This window comes from Xiphophorus couchianus, chromosome 8 (assembly GCF_001444195.1).
Source record: "Xiphophorus couchianus chromosome 8, X_couchianus-1.0, whole genome shotgun sequence".
NCBI lineage: Eukaryota > Metazoa > Chordata > Actinopteri > Cyprinodontiformes > Poeciliidae > Xiphophorus > Xiphophorus couchianus.
Window position 1 is genome coordinate 15,358,323 of NC_040235.1, and position 10,884 is coordinate 15,369,206.

The following is a 10,884-nucleotide window of genomic DNA, read 5'->3' on the forward strand; positions in this document are numbered from 1 at the left end:
ACAGTGGATTTTATTCAGGAATATTAGTATAATTAGAAATACTGTTACACAAATCAGATTTTTATTTGAAAAAAAACTATGAAAACCATCTATTATTTTCTTTCCATTTTATGATTATGGACTACTTTGTGTTGGGTTGCTACATTAAATCCTAATAAAATACATCAAAGTTTGTAGTTGTAACATGACCAAACACTAAAACTTCAATGGTTGTGAAAACTTTTACAACACACAGCTTACACAAGCTAGAATGAAAAAGAATGAATAAATGAAAATGTGTGTGAACTGTCAAGGATGCAAAAGAAGAATTACTTCTCATTTGTGAAGGATTGCTGACCTATATGTAGGTGGAAGTAATTATATTCAGCAAAACTCAGCAGAAATGTAGTTAACTCAACAAAGGTTCTTTTTCCTCAAAGCTGTTCCCCAAAGTCTTGTAAAAGTGTATTCCTTCAGAAGAACGGCAATCATTGTCTTTTAAGGTATCCCAAGCCCATCTTTAAGCAACCATAATGTAAACCAGAGACTCTGAACTTCACTTGTGGGATCTCAAAAGCAGACACAGGAATGAGGTAAAAAGAGAATGAAAGAGGGAGGGGTGGCACGAGGATAAAGTATCTCTTTTGAGCCCCGTAAAAAGCAAGGAGGCACAAACATTTATCTGAGGCAAGACTTTCATCAGATGCTTTAAGAGTTTAGAAATAACACAGAGCAAGATGCTGATAAAGTCGAGACAGGAAATGGGGAACGTTTGGTCTCCTGGTCTCATGTTTCACCCGGGACAAGGGGGTCCCACAAGAACTCCCTCACTTACCCCCCCTTCCCACCCTCTCATTCTGTTCTGCTGACATATATAGACCACAACCCTCTACAAGCTGAGGGATCAGCAAATGGAAACCTAGTTCCTTCTAAACAGAAATAAACACATTTAAGGATATAAATAAATGTGAAGAGGTTTAGCAAAAATAAATTCTTCATTCTAATGAAGATTAATATATTCATTAGACAGTGTTATAATAAAGATATCCTTTTTCAAGGAGATTTTCTATATTTGCGCTACACTCAAAGCTGTGAAGGAGCAAAAAGCAAAGAAAAGAGGCTTAGTTTCATCAGACAGTGACGACTGAGCGAAAGACGGTAGCTGTGTTTCATGTTTCAAGAGAAGGATGGATTTCTAAACAAACATCATAATTCAGGTAACTCCATGCTGCGTCCATGACTCAGCGTGATGAATCATGTCTGAGATCACCTCATTACTGCCTCTTTGGTATGTTGGACTTTTTCGTGAAGAAAGAATACGTAGCCTGAGTTTAGCATTAATGTTCCTTAATTGTAACAAGGAGTCACATTACCGGGTCCACCAGGATTTGAAGTAAAGAAGTCTAAAGACTTCTAAAATATAGTCAGCTTGTATTGCAGACATAAGCTCAAAATGAACAACAAATTTGATGAAGAAAAATGTAATAGTTTTTTTTTTTCAAAGGTTGATAGTGCTGAACTACTGCCCCTAAAATGTGTAAGTTACTTTTTAAACATTTAATAAAAATCAAAAGTTATGTTTATATATTTAATTATCAATCAGTTACTTCCATGAAAGAAAATAAATGCCACCCCTGGATTGGCTGCTTTGCAAATGCCAGCCAATAGCGTGGCAAGTAGCAATGCCAAAAAAAATGTGCAAATAGGCAGGGTTTCCACAAATAATTTGAAGCTATGAGTCACAGCAAAAATCCTGAATTGGTGAATCTGCGAATACTGAACTGCAAATAGGCAGGGGTCCAGTGTAGCTCCAAATTTACTGCAGAGTGAAATGCTTGTTTTCCAGTTTTGAAAAAGCCCCACACACAGTCCTGCTTGATGTTAAATCACAGTAGTTCACAACACTCTTTAAAAAATATTAAAAACTACAATCTTTTTACCAGATTTTTTTTCTCAGAAGTTACTTAGATCATTTAGATTATCTTAGTGTATTTCTCTAACTTGTATTAGTGCAGTTTTCACTATTAAAATCCAAAATCTGAATGAACTGAACATTTTGAAGCATGTTTTGCTCTGTATGTTGGATTACATATTTGTGCCACACTGGGCGCCTGCTTTCTATTTACAGCAGTAGTTAGCAAGGTTGTTCCATGTTACATGCTGGAATAGGTAGCTTGGTTAAAGGACATCAGGGAAATAACCTAACTGCATTGGCCTCTTAATCAGCACATTGAACTATTTATAGTGACCCTGAGCAAAGTAACATTACAGAGGCTGCTTTAATTCTGTTTAGGTTGCATGCAAACTGAACAGAATTAACTGATACTGTAGAGAGACTTTGAGGGCAACAACAATGTTCAGGTGTTGTAGGAGAATATAAGAGATACTTTATTATCCCTGAGGGAAATTTGTTGAGGGGCAGGTGTACAATGACTACAAGGTCACATGCATACCAACAACAAAATATTATATATATATATTTATATATATATATATATTCCATAAAGTTCAGATTGTCTAGATGGGAAATTAGTTTAAAAAGGAAAAAAAAATCAAGAAAGTTATCAGATTTATAAAGAAGTAAAAGAGAAGTTGGATGAAAAGATTGTTTAAAACAATTGCTTGTGCAGCAGATAGCTCTGCAACAGTCTCCAAACAGGATATGGGATGGGTCCTTCAGCATCTTCTCTGCCTGTTTCTTTTCAGTGATTTCATAGATTGACTACAAGGGAGGGGGTTGATAGTTCGACCCATCTATTTTCATCTGTGTCTTTACCATGAGTGCAATTCTAGATTAAGATTACACAGTGAGTGAGCCATACAAGGCACATATATCATATCTAATTATGCTGCTCAAGACAGCATTATAAAAGGTCAGCGTTATCCTGGACTCCAAACAGTCTAAGCCTGTGCAGAAAATGTGGTCTTAGGGCTAGTTTGGAGACAATCAATATGATCATTCCAACACAAATTACTGCACATAATTATACTCCGATATTTAAAGGTGGGCACTTGTTCAATAGCTCTGGAGTGGCTGTTCCACTTGTTCATCTGAAAATTTTATGACTTGATTATTAGGCCCCGTACTACTAAGAATGAAAAACTAATGTGAACATTGCACAATTATATGACAAACATGAAAAGAAAATGACAATAAGGTTAGGAGCCAGTATTTCTCAAATTAATACATAAATAATTACTGAAATATAAAAAGTCATAAAAAGCCTCCCTAGAAAGTCATTTAAATTGTGAATTCACCTGTATGTCGCTGTGTTGGCAAAGACACATGGCTGATTTCCAATTAGGGACAGAAAAATGTAGGTGGACGTTAGTGGTTGAACACCAGGGGAGAGGCCAGGATGCCAAATTAAAGGGCAGGAGTGGAGTATGTACTTATTCTCACTCATGATGTGCTCTGTCAGCCCTGCTGCTTATAATGGCATGAGAAGGGCCACTTAACTCGTAATCACTTCTCTCTCCCCCTTTGGCTTTGTCCTCCTCTCCTGCACCCCCACCAACCCCAGATTTTCTGACTGCTGGCTCCGATCTCTAATCATAAGCGAACAGAGGATCTAGAGCAGGAACACTGGTACACCACCCCTCTCCCCCCTTCTCCTTGCCTACAATCCCATAATCAGAGGGCTCCTGGATACCAAGAGGCAATGCAAGGCTTTGAATGAGAAATGGGTGTGCCTCTAATGCATCATCTCAACTTTGAAGAGCCATTTTGCAGCAAAGGCAAAAATCACAGGTAGGGAATCAGCTCGCCGCCACCACCACCATAATTGTTAGGATCATTATCTCCCATCTCACTCAGTAGTGTAATTGAAAGTGGGACCTTTTAAACAATTATTTTCATTTCCTTTCCATAGACGAAAAGGCAAAACTTGCCACAATATGTCAAGGTAATTTCTGCCCTGTGGTGCACTTTGACTTTCCACACCTGACGCAAACACACACACACACACACATGCCCACGCACCCCTTCACATAGTCCAGAAGCAATATGCGTTGTCAAGGCACACAGGTCAGCCATTCTGGCACAGGCCTACCTGTCAAGCGCTGCTGCTTGTGCCGAGCTCTGCTAATGGACTGCTAATAGAAGTGAATGTTGCACTGTGAAGCTCCCCTGTAGTTGAGAGTGTCACACAGGGTGATTAATGACACTCTCCTCTCCTCTTCTGTCCAACTGCTTTCACCCTTACCTCTCCCTGCCTCTGCCAACAGCTCCCCCTTCTCTTCATTGCTCACCTTTCTGTCCTTTACCTGCGTCCTTACAATCTCCTTCATCTCACCTATTTTGTTTTTCAAGTACTGCTCTGGAAGGAACAAGAGTTTTCTGATTTTCTATTATACCCTTCACTAGTCAGGTTTTGCTGGCTTTAAGGCATCACCGCATGAGAGAAGCAAATAAAAATGTGGCAGAAACATGGAAGAGCAACATTTAAAAAGAAGTTGTTTGACTTACTGGACTGGATGGAGAAGTCTTTTTTTCCATATTTTAACGTGGTTACTAGATTGTTCCACCAGGAAGAATTTTATAGTTTTTCAAATGCTGTACATTGTGAAATATCATTAAATATGTTCTGAAAAAAGAAACTGAATGTTGATTTGATTCGGTGGTGTTATGTATAATCCAGACACACAGCAGAGTGCCATTTTATAGCACAATCAAGTAACTAAGTTACCTGTACTTATAACAATGACAGATATATCAAGCATGACTTAAAATTAATTTAATTTTGTAATTTGAGGCCTTAAAATTGGACATTTGTCTCTTTAAGTAGCCCTTTCCCACACTTCACCTTCAGTGTGCCCTCACAGAAATGCTTCTCATTAATCTGTTGACAACAATTCTTTGGGTTGTTTGCAGTGAGAAGTATTATGGATGATGAGCTCAGCAGACTCACAGTTCCATCAGGTGTTTTCAAATTGCTCCTGCCGCTGCTAGTCTAGTGGAACTGAGTGGGGAAGGTGCGGGAGAGAGGTGAGGTGGAAGTTCGGCTTGGGACTGCAGCTCAGAGGAGGAGCTTAGTGTAAATGGATGGTGCTTTGTAAAAGGAAGCGTTTATGGAAAGAGGAAGAGTCAATATTAGTTATCTTCAGTATTAGTAAGATGTCAGTAAAACACATAAATACTTTAAATGCAACGATTAAACTGCAGGAAACTAAAGGAAAGGAGCACAAATATTCAACGTGATGCAGATAGTTCATGTTTTCTCGTTAATGCTAATTCTGACGTGTTTTTCCCCAAGCATTTTTGGTTTTGAGGGTGATGCAGTCTAGTCGGCTATATTAGGATGTGTTCAAAAAGTATTTAAAGCCACAATTTAATATTTAATTCAAAACTGAACTGTGAAAGTGAAAGCTGTGAAAATAAGCAAAATAAGGGGAGTTGGGGAAAAATGTTGCCATGATACAAGTGAAAAAGAAAAATAACTTTTATGAACATTAAAAGGAACAAAACTGAATTTTGAACAAATAACAGTACAACAGTGAACCTCGCAGTAGGGCCAACTGTAAACATGGCAGCCACAGTATCCCGCCTCCACCAGCCAACCACAAGGTATCCTCACCCACAGGAGGAGCGAAGAACTGTTCCCGGCCCTAAAATAGCACACGTCTATATTTTTTGCTTTCATAACAATAGTACATGACATCAAGTGGTGCAGGGAAGCAAGCTCAGCAGCCACTTTTCACAGTAATTATCGCTTGCTACCACGCTCCATCTGTGGCTTAGCTAGCAACCAGCATGTAGCTCTGCCCCGTTGAAGCCAAACTGTGCAGACAATCTTTCCTCAGCTCTCTTCTATAATGTGCGCGCACTGCAAACCTAATCTCTATTTACATCAGTTACATTAAATTCTTCAGTTACGTTTAACTTATTGAATTTAAAGCTGTCATTTCGGTCAGCTCACAGGGGAAAATTTATAACTCCTGCTCCTTACACACAATGTGCTTATTGTGCATACGCTCAGCTTAAAAAATGACCCAGATGATTGTAATGTTAGTAGACCAAAGGGAGCTAGTTTGTCAGGCCCCGGGGAAGCCTGTTAGAATAATAATAATAATGAAAATACCATTCCCGTTCACTCCATGTAGCACCCGGATTGTTCGGAACAGGATTGTCATCTGCGGTAAACAGCAAAGCCTCACAGCACACTGACTCATGATGGTTTATAATCCATATATGTATCAAATATCCTTTAACTTTCCCCTCTATAAAGAATCCTCAGAGGACACATCTTCAGGAAGCAGAGGAGCAGGGTGTGAGAGAAGCAGGAAGGTACAAGAGCAGCCGTATGGAAAAACTGAACTAATCCCCAGGATGGCCCTCAGCAACTCTGTATCCAGTGGCTAACGCAGAGACGAACTACATAAATGTCAACCTTAAGGTCAGGCATGAAAATAAAAAGAAATCAAGTATGAAAACACTTCAGTTAAGTTTTTCTTTGTCTAATGAAACACGGTTTTCAGAACTGTGATTTTATGTGAGTTAAAAAACCTACTTAAAACCCATCAGATACTCCATGTAACTCGTAGACAGATTTGTTTGCCCAATAGGAGTTCTTAACCAAGCTACTGTCACAAGGCCCTCACTGAAATCTGTCTCAACCTGTCTCTTTTGGAGAGGCTTCAATCAAGTAAAGAGCACTCTGATTATTGGATTGAGTTAGATCCCTCAAAGAAAATTAAAAAAGAAACAAATACAAGTACACAGAAGCAGAAGATGTGTTCTGATAACCCGCAAACAAGCCATTCAGGAACAGAACTGTGTTGCAAGTAAGCGTCTGTAAGCGAGCCACTTTAATCACCAGTAGTTTCACACTGAAGAAGCATCTCTCAAGCGATTTGGAAATGTGTACAGCTCATCAGGGCCCTAAAATAGCTAAACCCATTAATTAAGCTCATACAATGTTCTCCTGCTCTATCGACTTCTTAATGGACAGAGAGGAACCTTGTTCGTATTCCCATCCAGTCAATGACACAGAGCTCTCCGGGGTTTTGGAAAGGGTATTATGTCATCTCGCCCTGCCCTTCAGAAGCTGCTTCTGGCCTGTATTTTGTTCTTCTTTGCCCTTTTTTTCAACCCCATTTTGCTCATTAACAATGTAGGAGTGAGATGACAATTTGGAGGAGCTAGATAAGGTTGCTCACAGACCCTAATCCTTGCCACACGATAAGTGCTTGAGCCGCCAGTATAACCTCATATGGCTCTCAAAGACCGCAGACATTTAATACGGTAAAATACCCATATACAGTTGAGAGACCACCTGGCTTTATTCAAGGCCGGTACTTAAACATGCACAGACACATAATGAACAATTAAGCGTCAAACAGATGCTCTCTTCTCACAGCCCTTTGACAGGTAATTTCATCCACAAGAGGATTAAGTAAATACCTTCAAGTGTTTTAGCTTTAGCTTTGTTCTGTAACTGACAGCTACTACTGCTTGCCTAAAACATCAATGGAAAGTGTGGTAGACAAAAAAATGTTTTCTACCAAAAGAGGTGGAAACAATTGAGTTTTAAAAGATGCTTGATGTAATTATGGTTGCAATTTTAAAATAACGAGTCGCATCCATAAACATACAAATTTAAGTGAAAAATGTGTAATTATTTATATGTTTTTGCTTAAAGCGTATGTATAAAGCCCCACATTTGTTTGCTGAAAGTAAAAAAGATAGTTGAAGATTTATCAGATTTTTCTACTTTTGACCTACATACCACTGATAAGAGCTGATTGAGTTAAAGTTGGTTCGTATCTCTGATTCACCAGGCTTTACATGCCTCATACTGATACTACTTATTCAAATCTTTTTTTTCTTTTTTTTTCGGGCAATAATAAAAAACGAGGAAAGATATGAACAGTATTTTAATTTAAAGAGGGAGTCCTTTTAAGTCAAACAGAAAATTACTGAATTACAAGTCAACACAATGCATGCAGCAAAGTATACTAAACTTTGTCTATTTTATTTTATAACTATCTCAAAGTAGCTTGGTCTATTGCTTTATAAAAAGGAAGATGGTGCTTTTATTTTTGATAAATTAAAAAATATTAATTTATTATTTCTAAAAATATATTATTATTATTATTATTATTGTTGTTGTTGTTATTGTTATTATTAGTTTCTTACTCACCAAAAGCAACTCTAAGGAAAATCAGCCCATTCAAATCTTTGGCCGATCCACCAGCATAACACGTATTAATTCAGTTCGGATCGAGGAAACATAAATTACTCATTCTATATACATTGACCCTAAATGACTTTGTAGACATTCATCTGCCAGGCAGATTAGAGACTGACTTAATAACTCTATCCCAAAAGTTTCGTACACGACTTAAAATATTGCTTCTTAAACTTTGGGGGTGTTTTTTTCCCCCGACCACTACAACCACTCCGGAGCTAAAAGCGTGCGTGAAACTTTGACCAGTCGTAAAGTCCGCACTAAGCATTAAAGTTTACCTTGAGCAAATCCTACATCCAGCAGGAGAAGGAGCAGAAGCCAGGATACGGACGGCATCTCCGGGGGTAATCTCGTCACTCTTCCCCTTCCTCTGTCAGTCTGTGCGCCGCAGCCCATGATGAGGAGTCAAACTGCGCTCTAAGGCAAGTCCGAGTCTCTGAGTAAATGTATCTCCAACACGCTTTATCCTCCCTCTGTGCGCCGCGTTCCCGTCCAGGTATCAACCTCCACAACCAAGAGCGCACAGCGTGGCTCCGCAGAAGGTATCTCCAGCGCACTGATTGTTTGTTTGCTTTTTCCTCACAAACATGTGATAGTTTATAGAATAAGATGTGGGCGCATCGTCCTCCGTCAGAGGAGAGGATGTTGCGTTAAAACCTGACTCCGTTTGATTTTCCTCTCAAAGGTTCACCAGATTTGCTCTGATGTGTGGATCGATACCTTGAAGGTGAATTCATGCTCCCTCGCCAAATCGAAGTCCAACACGCGGAGAGTCTCGCTCAGCCGAACCTTTTCAGCGTGTGCGTTTCACTGGCGGGACTGAACCCGGGGAAGGAGCCGTCTCTGCGGACTACCTTGCTCCTTCAGCCAATCCAAGTGCTCCGGCGAGTGGCGGCGCTGTATCAAAACCTGGCCCGGACAGCAGCGAGGAATGGAAGCTGTTTATTAAATGCATGGCGAATACAAGTTCTGGATTTAGAAGAAACAGTCAATCAAAAGTGTGACATAAGAAGAAAATGTGGTCTTCCCTATAACTCTGTCTCAACGAATATGAGACGGAGTTGTCTGTGCTTCAAATTATCTGCTATCTGCTTAAAAAAAAATGTTCTCATAAATTTTGAATATTACAGAATACCAGTTATTAAAAAACTTATAATGTAAAAATGTAACCTCACATGCACCTACTTAGTCACACATGTATAAAATATTTTGTCTGGACTCCGTTTGCATGACTTACTATATTAGTGTGAAATAACATTGAATTAGTCACCCTGTCACTGTGCTGAGGTGTTAACAAGCCCAGGTAGCTTTATTAACACCCTTCAGCTCATCTGCAGTGTTGAGTCTGGTTTTTTTTCCTATTTTCCTCTAGTCAAAAATTCATTAGGAGGGTTTAGGTCAGAAGAGTTTGCTGGCCAATAAGTCACAGTGCTATGATGGTTATTTTATGAGCAGGTCTGAACTCCTGCTGGAAAACTAAATGAGCGTCTCTGTAAGACTTGTCAGCAGAGAGAAGCACAAAATGCTCTGTAATTTTCTGGTAGATGGCTGCGCTGACTTTGGAGTTTATAAAACGGTAAACCAACACCCACAGATGACATGGTTCCTCAAATATGAAAAGTTCATCCTGGACTTCAAACTTGGATTCTGTGCCTCCACTTTCTTCATAATCGACCTGTTCCTCGAGACGCCTGCGAAGTGTTTTTTTTAAAAGGTTTTGTTGGCTCTGGTGGCCTTTATTTGAAAGTAGTTTGATAGGAAACAGGGTAATCAGAGAGGGGAAAGACATGCCATCCTGGCAAATGTAGCCAGGCTGGGAATCAAACCTGCGACCACCGCCTCGAGGACTAAGGCCTCAATACGTGGGTCGTACTTTGCTCCTTCGCCACCACAGCACCCCAACTGTGAAGTGGTTCTTGTGCATTCCCCAGGGCAGCCCTTTCAAAGCTGTGATTATCCACGTTGCTTATGCATCTTTTTCAAATACACTTTTTCCTTTTGCTCAACTTTCTATTAACATGCTGTGAACAGTTTTTTTGCAAACTTTTTCAATTTATTTTAATTAGCTAAATAAATGCTTAAATTACACAACTGTTGTATTTGTGTTACACACACACATATTTTGAATTGAATCCAGGTCCCCTTACCATAAACTATATATTTAGTGTAAGTTTTATGAATGACAAATTCAACTACGATTATGGACAAACTATGTTCCAGGTGAACAAAACATTTGGGACCTTTAGAAATTGTAATTAATTGAACAAAATAAAATGGAATCTGCCAGATAAATGTGACTAAAACCAGCCTGGTGATGTTGCTTTAATCACATAATGTCCTCAGGCCTCTGTAAAAAAAATAATATTGTGAATCTGTTCCGGACAAGGACTTCTGCCTTGAGCTACAGGGTGAGAAGACAAAAATGTCCCATAAACTCCTGCATACTGATTTATGGACAAAGGTACCAGTACAGTAAGGCCACTAAGGTATTGTCTCGTCATTGTAGTGCAGCTGAAACATAAAGTAGAAAAAATGAAAATACATCTTATCCAGTGCATTACTCTATATAAAATCTGGTTTATATTTCCAATGTATTGCAAACAGATGCTTCTGATGCCACCTTTCATTGGAAAAATAAATCATCACAAATTCTGTTTGAACACTGCATGTCAGATGGGACCTTTCACTGTCCCTTGTTGTAAACAAATCAAATTGT

The 10,884-nt window shown here is 39.1% G+C and overlaps 1 protein-coding gene and 1 long non-coding RNA gene across 5 annotated transcripts in view; one reads left to right on the forward strand and one right to left on the reverse strand.

Moving 5' to 3' along the window:
• Window positions 1–8,601, reverse strand: part of unc5cb (unc-5 netrin receptor Cb) — a 143,277-nt gene extending 134,676 nt beyond the window's left edge. For all 4 annotated transcript variants that reach the window (XM_028025383.1, XM_028025381.1, XM_028025380.1 and 1 more), the window contains exon 1: window positions 8,447–8,601. In XM_028025383.1, coding sequence (XP_027881184.1) covers window positions 8,447–8,564 — 118 coding nt within the window. In that variant the 5' untranslated portion in view covers window positions 8,565–8,601. The remainder of the gene's footprint in view (window positions 1–8,446) is intronic.
• LOC114149478 (uncharacterized) lies at window positions 8,597–9,386 on the forward strand. Its single transcript, XR_003596513.1, has 2 exons — window positions 8,597–8,710; window positions 8,854–9,386. It is a non-coding gene; the product is annotated as an uncharacterized LOC114149478 (long non-coding RNA).
• The last annotated feature ends 1,498 nt before the right edge of the window (window positions 9,387–10,884 follow it).